The sequence below is a fragment of the Rutidosis leptorrhynchoides genome, chromosome 7, assembly GCF_046630445.1.
Source record: "Rutidosis leptorrhynchoides isolate AG116_Rl617_1_P2 chromosome 7, CSIRO_AGI_Rlap_v1, whole genome shotgun sequence".
NCBI classification, from domain to species: Eukaryota; Viridiplantae; Streptophyta; class Magnoliopsida; order Asterales; family Asteraceae; genus Rutidosis; species Rutidosis leptorrhynchoides.
In genome coordinates, this window is record NC_092339.1 from 237994546 (window position 1) to 238021094 (window position 26549).

The 26549-nt window shown below is 31.1% G+C and overlaps 2 protein-coding genes across 2 annotated transcripts; both read left to right on the forward strand.

The window, feature by feature from the left end:
- The first annotated feature begins 11336 nt into the window (after window positions 1–11336).
- LOC139859915 (transcription factor BEE 3-like) lies at window positions 11337–13084 on the forward strand. Its single transcript, XM_071848690.1, has 6 exons — window positions 11337–11633; window positions 11758–11877; window positions 12047–12112; window positions 12205–12273; window positions 12367–12447; window positions 12989–13084. Exons 1-6 carry the CDS (start codon window positions 11337–11339, stop codon window positions 13082–13084), a joined length of 729 nt encoding a protein of 242 aa, XP_071704791.1.
- A 7959-nt stretch (window positions 13085–21043) lies between these two features.
- Window positions 21044–23913, forward strand: LOC139859916 (uncharacterized). The gene is made up of 7 exons (XM_071848691.1): window positions 21044–21309; window positions 21640–21731; window positions 22044–22145; window positions 22248–22432; window positions 22514–22576; window positions 22757–23376; window positions 23577–23913. Exons 1-7 carry the CDS (start codon window positions 21044–21046, stop codon window positions 23911–23913), a joined length of 1665 nt encoding a protein of 554 aa, XP_071704792.1.
- The last annotated feature ends 2636 nt before the right edge of the window (window positions 23914–26549 follow it).

Consider the following 26549-nt stretch of genomic DNA (forward strand, 5'->3'; position numbering starts at 1 on the left):
TCTTACCGAACACGTCTATCATTGCTTTAGCCGTGTTTAAGAATGGTCTTCCTAATATGAGAGGAACTTGAGAATCTTCTTCCATGTCCAGAACAACAAAATCTACTGGAAATACTAAAGTACCAACTTTAACTAGCATGTTCTCCATTATCCCTCTAGGATATTTTATTGATCTATCGGCTAGTTGTATGCTTATTCTGGTTGGTTTCAATTCTCCAAGGTCTAGTTTAGCGTATAGTGAATACGGCATTAGATTTATACTAGCACCTAAGTCTGCCAATGCTTCTATTGAACTAAGACTACCCAGAAAACATGGAATTGTGAAACTTCCTGGATCAGATAGTTTTTCTGGTATCTTATTCAACAGCACTGCTGAACAATTAGCATTCATGGTAACAGCCGAGAGTTCTTCCATTTTCTTTCTATTTGAGATTAGATCTTTCAAGAATTTAGCATATCTAGGCATTCCTGAAATCACATCAATGAAAGGAAGATTTACATTTATCTGTTTAAACATATCCAAGAATTTGGATTGCTCGGCTTCAAGTTTCTCTTTCTTCATTTTACTCGGGTAAGGAAGTGGTGGTTGGTATGGTTTAACATAAGGTTTAGCCTTAACTGTGTTATCTTCATTAACCTTTTCAACTGCCGGTTCTTTTTCCTTATCTTGATCAGGTTGTGGTTCTTGTGGAGTAGGAATAGCTTCATCAGAAATTACAGGTATTTCAGGTGGTATAAGTGTTGTACCACTTCTTGTGGTAATAGCTTTAGCTGTTTCATTCCAGGGGTTAGCATTTGTATCACTAGGTAGACTTCCCGATTTTCTTTCACCTATTAACCTTGCTAGGTTACTCACTTCTTGTTCCAGATTTTGAATAGAAGCCTGTTGATTTCTAAATGCTTGAGCATTTTGTTCATTGGTTTGTTTTTGAGATGTGAAAAACTGTGTTTGAGTTTCAACTAGCTTCGTCATCATATCTTCTAAATTCGGCTTTTTATCATCGGTTTGTTGTGGTGGTTTGTTTTGAAAATTAGGTCTTTGCTGATTGTAAGTATTATTGGATACTTGTTGATTGCTAGGACCTTGTTGGTTGTTGTATGGAATATTTCAGTTATAACTCTGGTTTTGATTGTAAATCGGTCTTGGCGGTTGATAATTATTCTGATAATTATTTCCAGGCCTTTGGTTTATGTATGAAATATTCTCTCTTTGTTCCATTGTTAATTCAATACTGAGACAATCTTTTGTCAAATGTGGTCATCCACACTGCTCACAACTAATTCGTATTGAGTGAATATCTTTAGTCATCTTTTTCCATTCGTCTTTCCACAGCATCTATCTTTGCGGAAATGGAATCTAAGTCATGGCTAGAATCGGCTCTAGCTGCTTTAGATGATCTAACGATATCTTTTTCTTGGTGCCACTCATGTGAGTGGGAAGCAGTGTTATCAATAATTTTGTAAGCATCAGTTTCGGTTTTCTTCATAATAGAACCACTAGCTGCTATATCTATGTCTTTCCTTGTAGTGATGTCGCATCCTTGGTAGAATATTTGTACTATTTGACAGGTGTCTAAACCATGTTGCGGACATCCTCTTAACAACTTTCCATATCTAGTCCACACCTCATATAGAGTTTCATTCGGTTTCTGTGTGAACGTAACAATTTCTGCTTGAAGTCTTACGGCTTTAGATGCCGGAAAGAATTGTTTAAGAAAATTTTCAACTAAAACATCCCATGTATCGATCGCCCCTTCAGGTAACGATTCCAACCAATCTTTGGCTTCTCTCTTTAAAGTCCAGGGAAATAACATGAGATATATCTGTTCATCCTCCACTTCTCGGATTTTAAATAGTGTGCAGATCCTATTAAAGGTACGTAGATGTTCATTTGGATCTTCCTTCGGCGCACCACTAAATTGGCATTGATTAGTCATCATGTGTAGAATTTGTCCTTTGATTTCATAATCTGGCGCATTAATGTCTGGATGAGTAATTGCGTGACCTTGGCCAGTACGTTTAGCTCTCATTCGGTCTTCCATACTTAAAGGTTCCAGATTCTCCATAATTGAATTTGTTGAATCGGAATCACTAGAGGATTCTGATTTAATGGTTCGTTCCTCAACAATCTCTGTTTGAATGATTGGTGGTTTCGGAGGAAAGTTTAGTGGTTCAGGATCTACAAACCGTTCCTGAATATTCTCCGGATTCTCAATTGTGAGGTCGGGTTCAAAAAATGGATTATCGGAAATTTGAACTGAAGTACTTGGTCGACTGGATGACGATTCTAAAGAAAAATCAACGGCAGTAATATTTGCTAAATGTCTTGATCTAGTTACAGGTGGTGAACGTACAAAAGGTGGTGAACGTCTTGCTCGGTGCATTCACTGAATATCCTATTAATTTTTAAAAGGAAAGAAAAATTATAATAAGTTATCCAATCAATAGACTTTTCTGATTTTGCCCACGTTTCGAATAGCCAAAAGATGCAGCAGAGGGGCAGGATTCGTTTGGTCTCAATATAATTGAGGACTATTTGGCTCCAATAACCCGGTCCACGTACAAATCCAACTATTACTACGAACCAGAAAATTTTGATGTCTATCAATTTAACCACTTAAAATAAATTTTCGTAATTTTAAGAAATTTAGATAAGAAGTAGAATAAAAATCTATGTCCTAAAAAATAGAATAGCGAGAAATAAGAAAGAAAAAGAGTTCGTCGAAAAAGGTCGAAAAAGAAAAATGGTTGAAAAATAAAAGGTGACGGAAAAATTAAAGAAACTTATAAAACTTAAAAATACTTGACTAACCTAACCTTATTACTACAACTAACTTAAAATTATAATCGCAAATTGAAATTACTAATTGGAATGATAATTGATACATAGGTAAAAGGTGTCTAAAAATATTAAAGCTTACAGGAAAAACTAAATACCAAATGGAAATAACTTAAAAAGAAACTAAAACTTAAAAAGGCGTCGCAAAATTCTTAAAGTACCTAAATCTTAGTCTAAGAAAAAGTACTTAAGGAATTCTACGGCAAAGCCTAAAAATCTAGAAATAAAAATAACTGTGGCAAAAACTAAGTTTAAAACTAAATATGAGCTAAAAATACAAATATTACGCTAAAACGATTAAAAAGGGACAAAATATAAAAATATACAAAAAGTTGTAAAAAATACAATTTTTATAAAAATATTATTTTTATATTATTTTATAAAAGTATTAATTTAAATATATAAATAAAACTAATTAAAACTTAATATAACTAAATAATTAAAATTAAATATTAATTTAATTAAAACCTAAATCTTAATTAATTAATAATAATAATTATTACTCCGTATTAAATGCTGTTTAGGGTTTCTGTCGGTGTCAGAGTTTCTCCGCGAGTTGCGGTATTTAATGCATCAAACCCCGCGAGTCGCGGGGTTCCAGTTTTAAACTGACAGGTTATTTAAATTCAACGCGTTTTTCTTTATTTATTTTTTTTTTATTTTCTGTTTTTAATTTTTTTCTGTTTATATAAAAAAAAATATGTGTATAATAAAAACTTATATTTAAAACTTAAATAAAAATAGAATTACTTTATAATTTTATAAATAAAAATCTTAAAACTAGATTTATATATATATTTTTTATATGTTTTTAAATAAAAACAAAATACTTAAATAAAACTTATATAAAAATAAAGAAACTTTATAAAACTTAAATATTTAACAAAATCTTAAAAATACATAATATTTTTTTTTTATATTAGCGTTGCGCTTCCGGCTTTTAAGAGACTCCCCGGTAGCGGCGCCAAAAATACTTGATGTTAAAGCTAAGGGGTATATAATACTATTAAATTTTAGTAGGAAAATACTATTAAATACGATACAATTTTACACAAGATATTTATTTATTTATAGAATGGATATACTTAAACCTTGCTACAACACTTATAGGCAGTGTACCTAATCGTACAGTAGTGTAGTTTTTAGTAAGTCCGGTTCGTTCCACAGAGAATCTTTTTAAACAAAGCTTAACGCTATATTAGTTTACTTTTATAAAAATACAAATATATATATATAAGTAATATTATTATTATAAATGGGGGGGTTTTTACCGTTTAATGACCGGTTTGTCAATTTTAAAACTTTAGTCGCAGTTAAAACCAAATGTAAAATATTAAAATAAATACAAAACTTAAATTAAAGCATAAAGTAAATAACGATAATGAAATTGCGAATAATAAAAGTGCGATAAAATAAACTTGCGATAATTAAAAAGTACGATAATTAAAAGTGCAATTAAATACAATAACAATAAAAATGCGATAATTAGAAGTGCAATTAAATATAAAATAAAGGAAATTAAATATGAAATAAAAGAATTATGCTTATTTAAATTTCCATAATCATGATGTTTGACGTGTTGATTTTAGTTTTATGCCCATGGGTTAATTTTCCTTTGTCCTGGATTATTTAATATGTCCGTCTGGTTTTTGTCCATAACAGTCCATCAGTCATAAATATAAAGTGCGAGTGTCCTCGTCAAATTATCCTTATACCCGAAGTTAAATATTCCAACTAATTGGGGATTTAAACTGTAACAAGATTTTAATACTTTGTTTAATAATTACACCAGGATGTCGACTGAGTGTAACCCAATGTTTTAATATTTTGTTATCAATTATACCAAGTGTCCTTTGTACATAATTTCACCCCTGTTTTAATTATTCTAGTGGCTATTAATCCATTCCCGTGTCCGGTTAAATGAACGATTATTCGTACATATAAATACCCCGCCCATCGTGTCCGATTGAGTGTATATGGTAATTTATAGGGACGCCCAATTGTAAATCTTTATATTAACATTAACAAACTATCATTTAGTTAAACAAATATAAAGCCCATTAATAGCTCATAGTCTAATTTCCACAAATGTCGTTCTTTTGTCCAAACCCCAATTATGGTACAAAGCCCAATTACCCAATTTTAGTAATTAGCCCAACATCATGATTACTTCGGATTAAATAAGCATAATAATAACTTAGCTACGAGACATTAATATAAAAAGGTTGAACATAACTTACAATGATTAAAAATAGCGTAGCGTTACACGGACAGAATTTCGACTTACACCTTTACAACATTCGCTAACATACCCTTATTATTAGGATTAAAATTAAAATTAAAATATAAATATAAATATATACGATATAGATAGAGAGATGGATATATTTGGGTTTTTTTTTGCGATCAAAATTCGTTTGCTTTTATAGGGATTTTCGACTTTTGGGGCTCCGCGACTCGCGGCATTTTTGCCTTCAAACTCCGCGAGTCGCGGAGTTTACTTTTACAGCTCACCCATGTTTGGAGTCTTTCTTGCCGACGATTTATTTTATATATATAATATATATATAATTAATATAATTAATTATATATTATATTATATTTATATACATAGTTAACTTGTAATTTTTAGTCCGTTGCGTCGAGCGTTGAGAGTTGACTCTGGTCCCGGTTCCGGATTTTCGAACGTCCTTGCGTACAATTTTATATTTTGTACTTTGCATTTTGAATCTTGTACTCTTGTAATTTCGAGACGTTTCTTATCAATAATTGGAACCTCTTTGATTGTCTTTTGTACTTTTGAGCTTTTTGGTCGTTTGCGTCTTCAATTCGTCGAATCTGTCTTTTGTCTTCACCTTTTATTATTTAAACGAATATCACTTTTAAATAGAACAATTGCAACTAAAAGCTTGTCTTTCTTGAGGAATAATGCTATGAAATATATGTTCGTTTTTAGCATTATCAATAGGTTCGTGAATCCGAGGCCAACCTTATACGTGTTCAATGATGTTATATGTATTTTTACTACAAAATACAGTATGGTGAGTATATAGTCCCTTTTAAACTCTAAATATTTTGGAATGAGAATACATGCATTTTATGATTTACGTTATGGACACAAGTGATTAAAAATAAATTCTATGTTGAGTTGTACCATGGCATATTTCTTTATACTTGGTAACTAATATTTACATGAGGAATGTAAACGCGAATCCTGTTGATAGATCTATCGGGCCTGACAACCCCAAACGGGCTGGACGACCAGTTTTCAACGGTTGCACAGTACTTTGTTTCTGTATACTACACTTGGTACGGTGTAGCAATTATTTAAGAATATGCTGCGATGATTTAAATGTTAAGTATGGTTACCAAGTGCTCAACTACTTTTACATACACTTGCGAGTGTATTATATTTAATTATATGAAATCTTGTGGTCCATAGTTAATACGCTGCTAGCATCAAACCTATATATCTCACCAACTTTATATTGACGTTTTAAAGCATGTTATTCTCAGGTACGAATTAAGTCTTCCGCTGTGCATTAGCTCATACTAAAGACATTACTTGGAGTCGATCATCGCAATGGAACCAAATGTTGAAGACTTTGTCCAGGTGGATAAGGACGGGTCCTTACATTTAATTAACGTTATATTAATGTAAATAATATTATATTAGTTAAAACATAATATTATTTAATATTAGTATACTCATGTAATACATATATTTTTATATAAATATTCTTCTGTTTGTAAAATTAATAATCATAATAATACTAGATAAGTATCATAATAATAATGATAGTAATAGTAGTGATAATAATAATGTTAATTTTTAGTAATGATAATTTGAATAAAGATAATAACTTTAATAAAAATAATAATTTTACTAAAAATGATGCTTTTACTAAAACGATAAAATGGTAGTTTTATAATTAATGATTCTTTTAATAATATTATAGTTGTAATAATAATAATAATGATACTTTTATTGATAAATGATAGTTCTAAATTTTAATCATAATACTTTTAATAATGATGATAATGTATAATGTTTATAAAATCACGTCAATGATAATAATACTAATAGTACTGATAATAATAATACTATGTTAATAATTTTTAATGTCAATAGTAATAGTTTTAATCATAACGATACCAATAATAATAACCTAAGTGATAATACTAATATTCATAATATTTATGATATTAGTATTAATGATAATCATATACTTATTCTATTAATAATAACTAAGCTAATGATCATAGTTAAGTCAATGATAATAATTACATTTAATAGTAATACTTGTTAATACTAATAATAATAATAATAATAATAATAATAATAATAATAATAATAATAATAATAATAATAATAATAATAATAATAATATAAACAAAAGCACTACCTCAATGTATTCAGGCTTTAAAAACAAATAAACGTCAATGCCTGGGCTCGAACCCGAGACCTCTCGCTCCCTCCTAACACCCTCCAACCAGTTGCTCTAGTCCATCTTTCTGAATTATAACCATATAGTATTTATTTAAACTATATCTATCTGCTCTCAATTTCCCTTCTTCTTCATTGTTTGATCGATCAAGAATTTGTAAGACAAAATAACACATTCGTTGTTTTATTTAAGGTTTATAAACATCAACAAATATTAGAAAGATAGTTATTAATTAAAAAAAAACAAAAAAAAATAGACATCTAACAGATACTGCTGTTCGTCGAGGTTTATAGAAAAAAAAAATTGAATAAGGATTTGAGGACGTGTTAGCCAAAGGTTATAAAACGAAATGTGTTTCAAATGATCATTAGAACCTTTCTCAAACACTAATTTCAATAGAAACAAGCTACAAAGCTTTAATTTAATCAAAGAACATAGGTTTGACTTTTTAGTTTAAAAACTTTGACTCGACAATTGATAACCAATATGAAAAATTAAAACCTGTAACTTTGCAGATAGTTTGCTCAATGGATTCCTAACATATCAGCAATTTTTGTTTTTCAAAATTCGTATGAAATCCTTCTTTTCATAAAATGGAGTGTTACAGAGGTTAGAGAAAAAATAAATAAATAAATAAAGGTTTTAATTCAATAAGTCTAATTTGTTAGTACCAGTTATAATTGAGATTTGGTGACAGAGGATTGAATGAATTTTCTTCTCAACACCAATTAATCGATTCCTTATATTATTTGGGAGTATCGACAGCAAATTCCATCCAGGCAAGTGAAAACAAAAAAAAAAAAAAAAAAAAGGCAGATAGTGATCGAAATTTGACTTGTACCAGATGTGATTAAATTTTTTGTTGTGTAGCTTGATTGTCTAGACAAGATCGTACTAGTATGAAAATTGAATCAGGAAAACAAATAAAATAAGTAAATGAAGATAAAGAAGACTACGATGTGTAACTAATTTTTTTTATCCATCTGATCTTATTAATTTTAATTAATATTAATATTAATAATTATATTAATAATACTTTTAATATTTAATAATAATTGTAATAACAATAATGTAAATAATATAAATAATAATAATAATTATAGTAATAACTAAAATCATATTTATAATAATGATAATAATAGTAATAATAATAATATTATTATTAATGATATTGATAATAATAGCTATAAAATTTATAGTAATTATAACTATAATAATAATATTAATATTTTTAATGATAATAATAATATTAGTAATTATAACACTTTCTATATATATATATATATATATATATATATATATATATATATATATATATATATATATATATATATATATCAAATTTGTATTTATAGATTTTAATAAATCTTTTAATAAATATAAATTAATAATGCCCTTATTATTATAACTAATAGTAATACAGGTATAATAGTTGTATTAATGATAATGATAGTATTATAAAATGTATAACAATAATGTTATTAATAATAATATTACAAATTATTAATTTATATATATATCAACTTTCATATCTATGTACTATCTATTGATAATAATAATATTTCTAACACTGATTTTAATAAGGATCATAATAATAAAAGTATTAATATTATTAATGTACCAGTAATATTATTAGTTATAAATGTATTAATATAAATAATATTAATAATATAGCAACTTATACTTATCAAATTTCATATATATAATAATAATAATGATGCAAATATTATTATAAGAATAATAATAATAATATTAATATAACAATTATAATGTTAACTTGTAATTACATATAATATATTACCTTTATAATCTATCAATTCTATCCTTTATTATAATTTATTAACTTTTATTATATCCTATTTACCAATTATATAATTTATTGAATCTTTTAATATTTATATATTACAATTCGTATGATATTACTTATGTATAAAATTCGTATATATTTACATTTTTATTTACACATAAATGTTCGTGAATCGTCGGAAGTGGTCGAGGTCAAATGATTTCATAAAATAGTTCAAAAATTTCGAGATTCAATTAAATAGACTTTGATTATCGTGTTGAAATCATATAAAGATTAAGTTTAAATTTGGTCAGAAATTTCCGGGTCATCACATACAATGTAGCATGAAACGAGGAACCTGAATCCACCACCCATTACCCATCAAGAACTCCCTCATACAACATCAGCGTATCATCGATCACTGCAACTGTTTCACTCCCACCGTACTTATATTTCTAGCATTTTGACTTGTTGTGACCAACCCGCTGCCAATTCAAACACGTTACGTTCATACTTTTTGGTGGACTTCTCGATCTAGTTCTCCTCCGTTAAATGCTCAAAGCTGAACTTGAACTATCACATGAAATCCTTCAAAAAGTAAGCTTAATAGTTCCAGATGAAACTAATTGTTGTCATAGTGCCAGTTTAACTCCCGTTTAATGAAAACAACATAAACAATGCCTCCATCTCATCCTCAAATTGTACCCCTACTGATTTGAAACGGGTTAAACTCAAGCTAAACGTGTTCGCATGATCCGCTGCTACCTCCATCATTCTAGCATTCACCAACTGTCGTATCAAGAAATTCAAAGTAGGTGGATTTTCATACAACCTAGATAAAGCCCATGGTTGTGGTCTTTCCCACAATGTTTTAAGCGACGTTCTTGACCGTAAGAAGTAGAACAATCCCTTGGGCTAATCACATGCTCCTTTCTCCATATCTTCCAGTATAACACCTAATAACGGCTAGTACAACTTCTTTTGATTGATGAAATCATTTATCTGCATCTTATAGGAACTGAAATCAATCCCATCAAACCTATATATCTTCAACTAATTTTTACCTACTATTGTTCCCAGAATACACTCGTAGCATGATCTCTGATACTACTTGTTAGTAATTTTGGGAGACATAATAAGAGCTTGATAATCTAAGGTTATCACCCAATAACAACTAATAGATAATCACAAAGTAACAAAAAAAAGCAAGAATCGTAATGAACAGAAAGAACTTAGAGTGGTTATATCCAATATTGCTATTGGTTTAATCCACGATCAACCAGTAAGAAATTATTATTATTTTCATAGGTTTATTATTATTTTCATAGGTGTTAAGTTTACAAGAGGCTAAGGTTTTAATTTATAGGATAATACAAAATAAGAAACAAAATCTGCCGACTTGCTAAATACACCAGATGTTGCGTCTCGCGAACACCCTCTCGCGATACATGGGGGTCTTGATCTCCAGTCCATCAACTACTCGGTTACACTTCTCGCGTTCTGACACTTCTGCTCGTGATCTAGGAAGTAACCCTCATGAACCGCGAGGTACCCCTGTACCTTGTTTCTTCTTCGTTTTGCACAAACTGTCTCAATGGGACCGGGGTTTGAGGTTGTCCCAAGTTACGAATAAGATCACATCTTATCCCGTCACAAAGCGATTAAAATCTAGAAAACTTGTTGCTGAATTTCTCTGTAACTAAATTCCAAAATTCATCTCTTACACTTGAAAACCCCCAATTTCGCAAAAAAAAAAAAAAAAAAAAAAAAAAAAGTTGGCCTACTTCCACACTAGATAGGTCGTATAACCTATTTAGTGTATGGTATCTTTGATACGGATACAACTGCTTATCACCCACCTTAGAATCAACTTATGCGTATATGTTCACACGACATAAACTATATGTAGATTATTGTAGACCGTTTTGTATAATAGAGGACCATTATAGTTCGACACTTTAAGTAACAATGAATACTCTTTTTGTTTAATTATTCCGGCATGGTTTATAAATAATTAAAAAATTATTCAGGCTTTTAAAATGTTTGAGCCGTTTAAAAATTTTAAGCCCTGTTCGGTTGCACACTTTGTACATGGCCCGGAGATATCTTTGTCTACGGAAGCTTGAAGTACGATTACCTAATTTCATATGTTATATATCAGAACCAACAAATCAAAAGTTCATACATTCTTATTGTCCTATAATATTGATCAATTTGAATTTTAAGATTTATTTCTAAAATTAAAACTATAATTTGATCAATCATGGATGATGATCAATTTACTATAGAAATAAACTCAGCCCTGGAACTTCTAGACAACATGGATCAAAGGCATGACGATAGTCTTCCATTCATAAGTTTATCAGATGGTACCAATGAAAATCCAAGCTTTACCTTCATTGGTGATCATCAAGCTGGTTGTTATTATGATCCAATTGCAGATATCTCGACAACAAATGTTATGTCGACGAAGCTATCAAGAGTCGAAAGTTTCTTCAATTCAAATCCGCCAAACTTAAACTATAGCTTTACTGGGGAGAATAAGCCAATAAGGAATTATGTAAGTCGTTTGTAACTAATTTTGAAAACAACTTCAATTTCTTCCTGATAACTCAATATAAATAATATTTGTATGAGTCTTTTGTAATTATCCTTTTACGTCGATATTTATATGTTCAATTAAGAGATATGGTGGTAAAAAGCGAAAGAAAAACAATGAAGCCAAAGAGAAGAAACTGCGAGAAGTTGTTCATGTTAGAGCACGCAGAGGTGAAGCTACTGATAGTCACAGTTTGGCAGAAAGGGTTTGTTTCCTCTGATTAAAATTCACGTATAAAAATTAATATACTACTTGGTTTCGGACTTTTTTTCTAAACGCGATTTATATTAATGAAAGATTAGTAGTATATTAGAAACCCTAACATCAACAAAATGTTGATCTTGATTTATTTTTATTACTTCTTGTATATATAGTTAAGAAGGGAGAAAATAAACGGAAAGTTAAGATCATTACAAGAACTGGTTCCAGGATGTTATAAGGTATAAACAGATTGTACATATGTATCTATTTATTTATAATCATTTTCGGGATCTACTATTAAAACTGAATCATTTTTATCGAGTGTCAACAGACAATGGGAATGTCAATAATGTTGGATGTAACGATCAACTATATCCGATCTTTGCAGAATCAGATCGAGGTGCCTTTCTTAGAGTAACCTTTTACTAGCTTACATTCAATAGGTTATGAATTATGACAGGCTGCTTGTCTTGATTTTTTTTGTTCTTCTCAGTTTCTTTCTATGAAGCTTTCTGCTGCAAGCATGTTTTACGACTTCAACTCTGCTGAAATGGAAGCTTTGGATTCAATGAAGGTAATACACAGTACAGTTATGACCAAGATGCTCAATATATTAAAAATATATTTCAAGTTGATCTTGATTTTCAATTTGGTTATCTTTAATAGCATGTTTAGTTCCCTGAGTGATCCCAAACTACTGTTCAGAAAAAATAGCATGTTTATGGGTTCATTAATGTGTTCGATTCATGATATAGTAGTGAATCTGCTGCTAGAATACATAATTATTTCTCTAGAAAATGTGGAACAAAAATCTTGTTTTCAACAATGAACTATTTTATCCTAAATGTGTCAAAAGAGCAGATTTAACGAGCTGAGCATTTACAATTTCACAAATCTGATACTTGTTCATCTTCAAAAGCGAAGATATAACTAGATACATTATAGTCTAAGGATTGAGTAGATAAACAACAATTAATGGATCTATTGTGCGAATATCATGACATATACGCTTATGATGATATGTTCGTTCATCCATTTTCAATAATAATTAATGCATTGGTTGAAAAACTGACTCATAGGTTTGTTGTGTATGTTGACATAAATTGATGATATAGGTAACAAATGGATATGAAGGTGACCAAGTTATAGACAGGATGGGTGATGAAGGTTATGGAGAGCTTCTACAGTTTCAATCAGCATGGCCTCTTTGAACTTTATTCATCTATTAAAAATTAATATTTTTATATATACACTAATCATACACGCACATATATAGTCCAGAAATTAATGGTGCAAAATATTTATAATCATAAGTGCTACTTTGTTACTTGAAGTGTTAAACCATAACTTTTGGTTTCATGTATTTTACATACATATAGAATAATCTAGCCACGGTTAATCATTGCTTTATAGTGTACACTTCTTATTTTAGCTACTTATCATAATGGCCTGCAACATCTTCTGCGAATTTTTTGACGGTATAATAGTATTAATCATCAAGTTTATGGTTCTAAGTAAAAAAAAAAAAATTATAAAACTAGTATAACCGGTGTTGGAAACATAGGTTTGATGATGTCACTATCAAACCGGTGTTGGGAAGGCCGATTTAATGATGTGGCCATCAAACTGACCATCAAATCGGTGTTGGGAAGGCCGGTTTGATGGCTTACATGGATTTTTTTTTTTTTTTTAAATCTCATTTTAAGTTTAACATGCATTGAGTTAGTTACAAAACATGCATTTATGAAATAATATACGAGAGTTTAATATATATATATTTCTTTGTATATACAAAACTTTCTTTAGTCTGATTTTTGTATAACTCTGAATGGGTATTAGGATGAATTTCATTAATCGTTCGCAATATGTGCTAATTACTGAACGTTAGAGTAGCATTTAATTAAAATAATGAAGCAACATTAACGGGAAATGTCAAACCATTGTCAAACCAGTATGCACGAGGTTTTGAAATCTCCTAAAACACACAATGGACCCGACCAATGTCAAACGATAACATTAACGGGAATAAACCTAAGAGTAGTTGCTAGCCAATTAGAGAGTTGCTAGCCAAATGGAGGTACCGATACACCATTTAAGGAAAAGCTAGGATCATCTCTCCACATACACTACCATTAAAACTTGCTTGAACTAATATAGATGAGTGATGTTTCCAAACCTCATTTAAAAAGTGTTGTAAAACTTTCCGCACAATTGTTTCTAGGATTACGAAAATTAGACTCCGTAAGTAACTAGAGAGATGGTGAATAGTTACTTAATAGGATTTTTAAACTTTTTCAATGACCAACAAGATTTGAACAATCTTTGATCAACTTAATCAACTCAAACTCAATGTGTGTAGTGTTTATTTTTGAAGTAATGCAGAATGTAAAGTAAAGAACATAAACACAAGAATTTATAGTGGTTCGGGTGGATGTTAACTAATCTATCTTAATCCACTCCCCAATTCACTAATCGGGAGTTTTGCTTCACTAAGCCCCTTTCTTCAAATTCGTTGGAGATCCGATTTACAAGCCTTATATACTCCTTAATAGACAACAAACTTAATCCTTCTATCCCGTCTAAAGATTACTTCTAACTTAGATCAACTTGTCTTCACCTTGGACAAGTATAATCCTCAATGGAATTAATCAACTTCCTAGTTCCCTTTAAGGAAGAAGATAACTAAGCTAGCTTATGCTTTTAATTACAAAGTACAAGACTCACCCTTTCTAGTGATGAAAATCCTAAGACAATTCAAAGGATAACACAACACTAAGTAAACTCACAAAGATCGTAAATTTGATAGTAAGTTTACACCCTTCTACAATCTATGAGATCATAGAACTTCTCTTGCAAATCACAAAAATATATGAGTTATGATCTAGTGATTCTCTGATAAATTTTGAGTTGAAGTATGCAAGAGGGTCTAGTCTTCAAAGTTCTCCAAGTCTTGCTATTTATATGGAGAGATAAATAAAATAGTTGTTACTGCGGCTCAACCCACATGCGGTACAGTCTAAAACACTTATCCGTTGTATAGCCGTTTGAATCAGTTTTGAACTCAAATCTTTGGACTCTTTACTTCATTTAATACCTGCAAAAGATACTCAACATCCTATACAAGTACTTTATGCATTAAGTGAACATTTATCTTGGATGTATTGTCTACATAGTGACTTGTCATATTCAAAGTGGTAAGTCTAACATTCTTGGATACATGTCATGATAGTCATTTGAGGAAATCTCAGTTTTGTCATAATATTTTATTTGTAATTAACACATTTGCTAAAGTAGGGATGACAGCGGGTCGGGTTTGATCGGGTATAGACAATACCAAACCCGAATCCGATTAAAAAACTCACTCCCAAACCCGGTTTCATACCCGACGGGTACCCATTTATTAACTAACCATCGGGTAACGGGTTTCCCCTCGGGTAACGGGGATCCCCGTTTATACATTCACCTGTAACAATTTTTATGGTTCTATAATAATATAATGTCAAAAGAGTACCATGGGCCATGAGTTATCAAATTCTAATATCATGCAAAAATAGAATTGATAACAAAAACATCAAACAACAACATGTCTTAACTTTTAACACAAGGTCTTAACAAAATGTATGAAAATCTAAAATATAGAATGATAATAGAAACAGCAACAGAAGCTCAAAGTTGACAAGTTTAATAATCTAAAACATAGAATCATAATAAATGGGTCGAGTAAATGGGTCGGGTAAATGAGTTTTTAACTAAAACCAAACCCAAACCCGAGTCCGGAAAAAAAATAATTCTATAACCATACCCGAACCTAAACCCGTATACCCGAACCGTACCCGGCCCGATTATTCGGGTTTCCCCATCGGGTACGGGTATTTTTGCCATCCATATGCTAAAGTCCTATTGGTTGGTCAACATGTCATTGATGACAATAACCCACTTAATCACAAAATACATTAAAATTCATCTTTAAGCTTGTTTGTGGATTAATTAAGTGTGTTCATAATGTCTTAACAAATGAAACAAGTAATATCAAGTAAGCATGTTGTAAGACATTAAGTTAATCAAGACTAGACCATTTTTAAACTTGTTTATAGACTTAAGCAAATTCCATGTGTGTTAATAATTCTTTATCCTTTTAAGATCACTAGATTATGACATATCAAATGGTATCCAAGTAGCATAAGTATATTGAAGTAGTCCAAATACAAGTTGATGTTTTTCCAACTTGTTGCACATAGCAAGACAAAGTTCATGCATTTATTAAGTAACTACTAGCATATTGGCATTTAGCACATAGTCATATAATACTCATGTATTAATAGCAAGTAGTCAAGTAATACTCATGTAATGACTAGCAAAGATATCACTAATTAATCTAAGATTAAACATATAGTGATGACATAGCATTGTACCAAAGCTGTGTAAGTTTTACTTGCAATGTAGCATTTGCAAGATTAATGTATAAGTATACATTAATATCCAACACATGTACAAGGAAGGAGCAACTCTTGGTTGAGACTTGATGACCATCTTATGTATGTCTAAATACATTTTAGAACTACATGTTTTCCTGCAACACTTATGTGTTACCTCTTAATCAAGGCTAAATTGTCATTAAGGTGCCATTAGGTGTGATTAATTAAGATTGGCGTTCTAGTGATCAAAACTCTTTTAGATATGAATGGGGCAACTATTCTAAGAATTTTTAAACAAGTTTCATAAATTATAGATGTCTCAAAGTGGTCAAACTAAATTTGATCAAAATTTCAGACAGAACCTTTTGCGGTAGACCCACGGTTGACCGTGGAGTCGATCATGCACTCCTGGTTTCATAAGCCATGGTGCAGGGTTCCACGGTTTGACCTGCGGTCGACCGTGGACCAAAACGTGTGGTTTATGTTTATCTTTTAAGCTTTATTTGGTTTTGGTCTTTTGCTAGAGTAAGTGTGTATTATTGAACTTGTATATTTATGTCAAGATGTCTACCATCACCTCTAGTTATGTGCATGTGTCATCATAAAAACACTTATTGTTATGGGATAATATTAGTATAATCGTTAAGCATAAACTCACATTCTCCCCAAACAAAATGGAAATTAGAGACCATGTACCCAACCACTTTACCCCTCGAATTACACACAATGCCACATGTATTCCATGAGGCAATCCTCATGTCAACAATTTACGCTTTGTCTTATCGTTGCCCACCAACGCGTTCATAACACTACTGAATTTCCCAAAAGAAGGTATTGATTTTTTTTCCGAGCAGACTGACTACCAAGATGTTTTTTAGAACTCACCTTTTTGAGGTCACCATTGGACTCTATCACTTGAAGATTCCGAATATTCGTACAAAAATGAGGTATCGTATATCTCTTCCTTAATAGCTGAAACCTTTTCTTTTGACTTCTTGTTATTCCCATTAACAGTGGGAGTCCCCTAGCTAAACTTCAGTTTGTTGCATCCTTCAAAATCCTTACTTACTTTTATTATTTAAAAGTTCTTTTTTACCAATGCACATGAAGCTCTACAATTTTATCCATCACAATTACAATTACAGTTGCGTGAGATTTTAAATGATCAGAAGGTGCAAAAGAGATTGGGTTATTCTGCAAAATGTTATTTCAGAAAAGGGGACGGTACCCCGGCAAATGTTATCTGGTTTCAGGGTATGGGAAAAAGGAGCAACATCTGAGGAAGGAGAGAGTGAAGGAAAAGTTCACTTATTTTAAATATCAGAATTATTTTGGAAAAAGGACGAATCAGGTATAGTATTACGAATAGAAGAGGTTTTTTTTGCCAGCTATGTCACTAATACTTTGTGACCTATTAGCTTAATTCTTTTGATTTGTACGATTAAAAGGCTGTTGTGTGTCTCCACTTTGCCTTTCGTTATTCGTTGTGTAACTTTGTAAATATTTCTCTAATTTATTCAAGGACCCAGAATAAACATCGTATTGGTAAAGTGCAACTTGAATTGAGTCCCCCACTCCACCTCTTTTACACTTTCCCACACAATAGGAATAGAATTTGAAATTTGCTCGCTAACGGCCGACTGAACCTCACCTAAACAAGTAACCGGAGCAACTTCTACCTTCGGCAGGACTGACTCGGGGTTCATCTTCATCTGTATTACTTACCTTCTTAGCAACTAACTCATTTAATGACTCAATATCCTCTTCAGAAAACACATTACCAAAATCGATCTCACCTTTATCTTCTTCCACCCAGATATTATACTTTTTGTATTGTGAGAAGGCCCCAATATATTTAGAGACGAAACTAGGGTTAGCAAGTTTCATTAAAACATAAAGTGAACATTCTTGTCTTTTTTGGTGATTGTGAGAATGAACATGCAAAACATTCCCTAGACCTTTGGCGATATTCCTTATAGAATCAAAATGACAACATTCTAAAGGAACGTCGCGTAATTCCAACCAAACTATCCTAGAATATTTTCCTTTTCAGACGTACATAGGTTGAACACGTGCATAATTGTCATAGTTTAAAGATGGACCATTAGTAACCTTTTTAAAACTGTCCTTATCTTTATATTGAACAATGCACGCTAATTTTTACCATAAAGTAACAGACACAATTTGAACATCCATGTGTTTCAACCATGCAAAGAGTTTATCTGTGGAGAAACTAACCTTATCGATTATTTGCACGAAAAGCCCCAAAAAATCCACAGTTTCTTGATCTTCAATCAAAATGGTAGTCGAAGTGGTGTAGTTGTGTTGTCTATTTTCCACGTACCTATTGTTGGCAGTTACTATCTTTTGGTCCCAAATTAACAACGGAAGTATTGTAAAGGGGCGGTAAATAAAATTATTTTGCTAATTAAATGCTTTCAACATTAAGCATATAATTAAGCAAGTAATATAAATCAGAGTCGAGATAATTTTTAACTTATTCTTTTATTGACATAATCTCAAAAAAAATCACGATTATCTTATAGCGGAAAAGATAACCAGTTGATACAGATTAACATATTGATAGCTTAGAAAACTCTTAAGCACTCTTAAGCATACTGCATATACAAGTTACATAATCTATCAATTTATAATCCCAGACCACTAAAAAATAAAACCTTAGTGTATTTGTCTATTTAAACAAAGTCTAGTAACCGTGTGATGGAGCTAGTGTCTGTTGGTTAAAGAGATGCTTGTACTTTGGCGGAAAACACTATAAGAAATCACGTGGCTATCTTTTTTTTATAAGCTATATCTGGAACTGCCTAATTTAGGTGGACATACTATTTGAATAAACAAATAGAATGTTGAGTTCCCAAGGCATTGACAATACGTATAACCATGAAATGTGCATGGGTTATACCTCTGCATTCTACGTTGTCTTTTAAGGTCACTTGTCAACCGCCGACTTGTGTCCTTCTCTCTTCAACTTAATCTTCAATGTCAGTTGAATAGAAAGTTTGTGATGCAGACAACATTGGAAACATTCATGTTTTTTAACAGCATTATTTGACCAAGTGTTTTTTGCTGCTTCTACATCTTCTGCCGGTTCTTTTTTGGTCTTTTGTTGGGTCAGCATCCATCCCTCATGCTAGTTATGAAGAACCAGTATACTTAACTATTTTAAGCTATTTTAAGCTGATAGTTAAGGCAGCAAACCTCAAACACTCAGGACCAACTTACATTTTTGCTGGTTACACACAACTAACATATGTTGGATGTTAACAACTCAGTGCTGCTGGTGGTTTGCACATAATTAAATCCTTAATTCTATAGGGGACTCAACACTATCATTTCTTACCTAGCGAACCCACATAAATCTTCCTAGTCTGCATGATAGCGCCATTCCTTTGGAGCACAGCTTCATAAGCTTGATAATGATTTTCAAATTTAACGAATGCAAACTTGCGATCTTGCTTCCAAGAAATGCCTAAAATCTTGCCAAACCATTTAAAAACAATCGAGGTACTTAGGGGTGAGGTTTTGAGGGATAATTTTCCAAGAAAAATACTTGAAGTGAAATTAGAATTTGAACAAGTTTTTTCTTTATTAGTGTTCATTCCAATGAAAGCTAATTGTTGAAATTGATTGCGGACTGGGATTGAATTAGGATATGAAGGTTTGAAATGGGAGAATGATTGACGATGATGGGTTTGGAAAGGGTAATTGTTTGGAAAAGGGGGTGAATGGAAGGTTTGAAAAGTGGGTTGAGTGTTAGAGAAGACCATGCTTCTAGAGTTCGGGGATATGATGATAGATATCCATTCACCACATAAGTGTTAAATTTATTAACAATCAAACTTATTTTTAGTATGTTTATGTTATTTTGCCTTATTTGTGGTGTTTTCTAGTATTTTGTGCAGGCTTTAACATTCTTATGATTCCCAAGGGACCAGTTTTGACATTATCAAAAGTAGATGGACTGCTGAGGTTGTGTAAAGAAGATTCAAGGATGTTTTAGCTATTTTCTCCATTATAAAAGAGAATATGATTTAGGGTTCTAGCAGTTTTCACGATTTCATCATCTGCTTCATCATATCTCCCTCAAAGGAAAACCCTAGTTCATATTTTGTGAAGAATCAGTTCTTTTGATTCTTCTGTTTCAGTTTTATTTCATTCTTATCAGTCTTTGATTGTGTATTCTTAAATCTCAAACATCTTGAGACTTATTTTGATTTGTTCTCTGATTAGGGATTGTGTAATTTTGGCTAATAGTTGAAGTTTTCTGCTACTCCAGAAGTTTATTGTATTCTGTATATGAATTTTTCATGGTATCAGAGCGGAATACGATCGATTGGTGATTTTGTTCTTCATTCTAGAGTTTGAAGGGTTTCTTCTAGAGCTGTTCTTGTTTCTGTTGATATTGTGTTATCACAATTGTTAAAGGTTTTGTGACGGTTTATTGTTGCTGTAGTGAAGATTCCCTAATTCTTAGGGTTAGGGTTTTCTGGTTTAAAAGTGGTGATCTGTTGGTGCTTGAAAGTTCTTGTATCTTCTTCTGCTGTGATTCTTCTTGTCTTCCGCTGTAATTTCTCTTGTGTTCTCAACTCTGGTTGATCTACAAAGGGGAGTCTCGGATTTATTCGTGTTATTTCTTGTGTGTTTATTTGTTTTTCTTTAAATTTTTTTTTATCTTGTCTTGCTGTTACTTGGTTTCTTGTTGATTATTTGTATGTTTATATTATTGCTTTCATTATGGGTGATGAAACTGCTCTTACTCTTATTAATAAACTTGATTTTAGTGATCCACTTTATTTGCATCCTAGTGATACTACTGGTACACCACTTGTTTCTGTCAAATTAAAAGGAACTGAAAATTATAATATCTGGAGTAGATCTGTTTTGCTTGCTTTAGGTACTAAAAATAAAGTTGGATTTATTGATGGTACATGTGTAAAAAATACTACTGATGATGTGCTTGCTAGACAGTGGGATAGATGTAATTCTGTTGTGTTAACATGGTTACTTGGATCTTTAAGTGAATAATTGTATTCTGGTTCTATTTTCTCTGTGGATGCTGCTACTGTGTGGAAGGATTTAAAAGATACTTATGATAAAATAGATGGATCTGTTATCTTTAATCTGTATCAAAATATAAATACTGTTAAACAATGTAATAGTACATTAGCTGAATACTATCATAAGTTAAGTTTTTTGTGGGTTCAGTATGATGTCATGATCAAATTGACTAAATGCACTTGTGATGCTGCTCAAACTAATCAAACTCATAATAATATGTTAAGATTGAAGCAGTTTCTTATGAGATTAAATGACTGTTATATTGCTTTTAGGAGTAATTTACTTCTTAGAGATCCTTTGCCTAATGTTAAAACTGCTTATTCTGTGATTTCTAGAGAAGAGTCTCATAGAAGTGTTATTAATGGTGAATCTAGTAAACCTTAGAATTCTGTGTTTTTATCTCAATCTGATACTAATAGTACTGTTGTTAACTATAGTAACACTAATAGAAATAATAACTTTAACAGAGGAAATGCAGGCACAAATACTTTTAATAGAAATGTCAACTCTAACTTAAAATGCACAAAGTGTAATAGGGTTGGTCATACTATTGATAGGTGTTTTGAAGTTGTGGGTTATCCATCTAATTGGAAGAGAAAACTCTTTGTTAATAAGTTCAATAATAATAAAAGTGTTACTAACAACAATGCTGTTAGTAGTAATTCTGATGTTTCAGGTTCAAGCAATATGAATCTTACAAATGATCAAATGATGAGACTCCTATCTCTAATAAATGAAAAGAATCCTGTAAATGAAATTGCTAATGATAACATGGCAGGTACTGTTTTTAATGGGAGTAAGAAGTTCAATGAAAATTTTGGTACATTTTTTAATGCAAATGGATGTTTAATAAATAATAAAAGTAAAAGTTGGATTGTAGATTCTGGTGCAAATCAACATATGACTGATTCTATTCAAGGTTTAACTAATGTTTTTGATGTAACTTATTTAAATCTAACTGTTGGACATCCTAATGGTACAAAAGCTCTTATTAGAAAAATAGGTGATTTAAACTTAACCAAAAATATTGTTTTGCACAATGTGTTAGTTATACCTGAATATTGTGTAAGTCTGCTTTCTGTGTATAAACTTTCTAAGGATAATGATTTATTTGTTGGTTTTGATAAGTCTAAGTGTTACATTCAGGACTTGAAGCTAGGGACAATTGTAGGGACTGGTGATATGTATGATGGTCTCTATGTATTTGATGTAAGCAATTCTGTGTGTATGAATGTTTGTTTCTCTGAAAATAAAAGTTATATATCTAAACAATTATGGCATTCTAGACTTGGTCATCCTTCTGATCATGTTCTAGATATTTTGAAAAAGAAAATTGCTATAACTAATTATGATAAAAAGTTAATTGAACCTTGTGATATTTGCCATTAGGCAAAGCAGACAAGGGATTCTTTTCCTCTCAGTGATCATAAAACTACAAGTCTAGGTGAATTGGTTCATCTTGATTTGTGGGGACATTTCAAAGTTCAAAGTAGAGATGGATTTAAATATTTTTTAACTGTGGTTGATGATTTTTCTAGATGTGTTTGGATATATTTAATTAAACATAAAGATGAAGTTACTCATCAAATTAAAAGTTTTGTTTCTTTCTTAGAAACACAATTTTCTAAACAAGTTAAAACCTTTAGGTCTGATATTGGATCTGAATTTGTTAATAATCAAACTAATGAGTTTTTTAATTCCAAAGGAATTTTACATCAAACATCATGTGTTTACACTCCTCAACAGAATGGTATTGTAGAGAAGAAACATAGACACTTGCTTAATGTTGCAAGAGCTCTTATGTTTCAAGGGGGGATACCTCTTAATATGTGGAGTGATTGTGTTCTAACTGCATGTTACTTAATTAACAGGACTCCTTCATCTGTGCTCTCTGGTCTGTCTCCTTATGAAGTAATTTTTAAGAAAACTCCTAGTCTCTCTCAATTAAGAGTTTTTGGTTGTCTTTGTTATGCTGTTGATTTAAAACCTAAACATAAATTTAGTAGCAGGTCTGTGCAGTGTGTTTTTATTGGCTATTCAAATCAAAAAAAGGGTTATAAACTTTTTAATATTGAAAATAAAAGTGTGTTGTTTTCTAGAAATGTTAAGTTTTATGAAATTATTTTTCCTTTCAAAATTAAAAGGTTTTTTGATAATTGTGATAGTAGAAGTGATTTGAATCAAATTAATTTTTTGATTGTGTTTTAAGTCAATCAAATTCTCTAAGTCCCAATGATGAGGAGAGAGACATCAGTGATGGTGAGGGTAGTAGTGGTACTTGTCCTTTAAGAGATGAGTGTCCTACTGATGGTAATGCTAGTGACACTTGTCCTTCAAGTGATGAGTGCCCTATTTCAACACCTTTGGACAATTCCACATCTCCTGAGGGCACAAGTCATTCTGAACCTGTTGTTGATCAAAACTTAAGGAGATCAACCAGAGAGACTAATATTCCGAAGAAATTTGATGATTATGTTTTTGAAGGAAAAGTTAAATATGGTGTTGAAAGAGTTGTGAATTATTCAATGCTTAATTCTGATAATTGATGTTTTGTGTCTAACTTGAATAAATCTGTTGAACATAAGACTTATAAACAGGCTGCATGTGATCAAAATTGGGTAGATGCTATGAATCTTGAAAAGGCTGCTTTAAATAGAAATAATACTTGAGAAATTACTGAATTACCTCCTGATAGAATACCTATAGGTAATAAATGGGTTTATAGAATCAAATATAAGTCTAATGGTGAAATAGAAAGGTATAAACAAGGCTTGTGGCTAAAGGGTATAGTCAACAAGAAGGTATTGACTATGAAGAAACCTTTTCTCCTGTTGTAAAACATGCTACTATTAGATGCATTGTTACTCTTGATGTTAATAACAACTGGCCTATGTTTCAATTAGATGTTAATAATGCATTTCTATATGGTGATTTATATGAAGAAGTTTATATGACTTTGCCTGAAGGATATTTTTCTGAAAATGATAATAGAGTATGCAAACTTAACAAGTCTCTTTATGGACTTAAACAAGCTCCTAGGCAATGGAATGAAAAATTAAACTCTGCTCTTGTTGAACATGGTTTTAAACAAAGTACATGTGATTACTCATTATATGTTAAGTCTTCTGATAATGTGTTTATTGCTATTTTGGTATATGTTGATGACATTGTTGTAACTGGTAATAGTCTGAATGAAATTGAGAAGTTTAAATTGTTCTTGAAGTCAAAATTTCAAATAAAAGATCTTGGCAAGTTGAAATATTTTCTTGGAATTGAAATTTTAAATAATGAAAAAGGTATTTTGTGACGACCCGGAAGTTTCCATCCAAATTTAAACTTAATCTTTATATGATTTCGACACGATAAGCAAAGTCTGTAATGTCAAGTCTCAAAAATTTTGAACTGTTTCATATATTCAATTGACCTTCGACTGTTCCCGACGATTCACGAATAACTATTTGTAAATAGATATGTATATATTTAAATACATATATATATATAATTTGAAATATAATTTATGATGAAATTGTTAGAAATTAATTATGTAAAAATAATAATTAGTATTTAAAGCATACCTATATGTGAATAAAGTATATTGAATAAGTATATATAGTTTCGAAGTTATGTTATAGTCGTCAGTAATGCTCAATTGTCATTCGATCGATAGGAAACAAGTTAAATTCAAACTTATAAGATTTTAAGAATAAACGGTGATCCGAGTTATATAAATTATAGCTTCATTAAAAATATATTTAGAATATATTTTGATAAATTTTAATACTCTGTACATTTTTACTTGGGACTGAGTGCAAATAATTAATCAACTCATTATAATTGATTTTACACCCTAAACGACCGAAATAAATAAATATATTTAATATAAAAATTTGAGATTTTTTCGAAGACTTTTATTCGCCACTGATTAAACAACGGAGCACGAAATATTGATTTGCAAAATAGATGTCGACAAGGATACTGCCAATTGACACTGCTATACTATTTCCTTTATATTTAAACATGTGATTCCTTTTTGCTTAATAATTCTGCTTTCCACTTTATCATATTTATATATGATATTTTTTTTTCACCCACTTGAATTGAATAATTGCTCGAGCCTTTTAATGCTTCTATAGATTTGTTAACAAAAACTCTAACACCATCATATCCTATTACACTAGAACAGTTTTCCATAGAACAACAATACCATCTTCATTCTAGTTTCAAGATCAAACCACATTCATTAAACCATGGTAAGGCTCCCAATATTTTTTTCTTTCTCCTAATAGCCACAATCAGGTTCCGTTTTCAATCTAGATTGCTTGAGCTGGCGACTAGGCGACTAGACCAACAGCACCAAGGATTGAATCCTACTTCCATCATCATGTGTAGATTATGTGGGTCAATCTATGGTTGGGGAAACAACATGATAAGGACTCTAATGTCTTCGCAAATGAAGCATACTAATACGCTATAGAAATTAAAGTCACCACCTTTCATCGCTTTTGGTTTTCGCCATTGTTGCTCTAATCAAAACTCGCGTATTTTTCTTTTTCTTTACTTATATTACATACTCTGTATAATGTATCATTCTTCACCATGGTTTCTATTTGTTTGTTAATTGCTGAATCCATAAATTATATTCGATCCACCCAAGAACACACCACCCATCTCACCACGTTGATAAAACTTGATGTTTGAAGATCTGCTACACTTCCAAATTTTCTGTTTCTTTCCTTTTGATCAAACAATGCTACTACTACATCTATAATCTGTTTCCTGTTTAGTTTCAAAACCAACCACCACCACTGTTTTCTTCTCCACCAACCACCAACAATCCCTGCAGCTGCTTGATTGTTTGTTTTTCTATTTTGCAACTCAAACAACACCACCACAATCCACCATCAGTCACCATTACAACCACCACTATCTACAACCTCCAATCCCATCATAACCACCACTTGGTTGCTATTATAATTGTTTCCTGATGTTTCTATTTCATCACACATTGAACATCATCATCATCAACATAGAACCCACTACATCACCCCCATTCGACAAACCTGCAACACTTTTTTTCTTTTTCTGTTTCTCAGCTCATGTTCTAGCAGTTTCTGTTTCTGTTTTCAATCGTGAAGAACCAATTCAAAATCTTGCTGCTGCTGTTTTAATTAAACGACAATGA

Excerpts from the sequence above, each read along its gene's own strand:
- LOC139859915 (XM_071848690.1), top strand. The coding sequence starts at position 11,337 with ATGGATGATGATCAATTTACTATAGAAATAAACTCAGCCCTGGAACTT. Across the intron at positions 12,113-12,204 it reads TGGTTCCAGGATGTTATAAG|ACAATGGGAATGTCAATAAT; the intron begins GTATAAACAGAT and ends GAGTGTCAACAG. Across the intron at positions 12,274-12,366 it reads CTTTGCAGAATCAGATCGAG|TTTCTTTCTATGAAGCTTTC; the intron begins GTGCCTTTCTTA and ends TGTTCTTCTCAG.
- LOC139859916 (XM_071848691.1), top strand. The coding sequence starts at position 21,044 with ATGGGTGATGAAACTGCTCTTACTCTTATTAATAAACTTGATTTTAGT. Across the intron at positions 21,732-22,043 it reads TCATAGAAGTGTTATTAATG|GTTCAAGCAATATGAATCTT; the intron begins GTGAATCTAGTA and ends CTGATGTTTCAG. Across the intron at positions 22,577-22,756 it reads ATGGTCTCTATGTATTTGAT|GCAAAGCAGACAAGGGATTC; the intron begins GTAAGCAATTCT and ends ATTTGCCATTAG.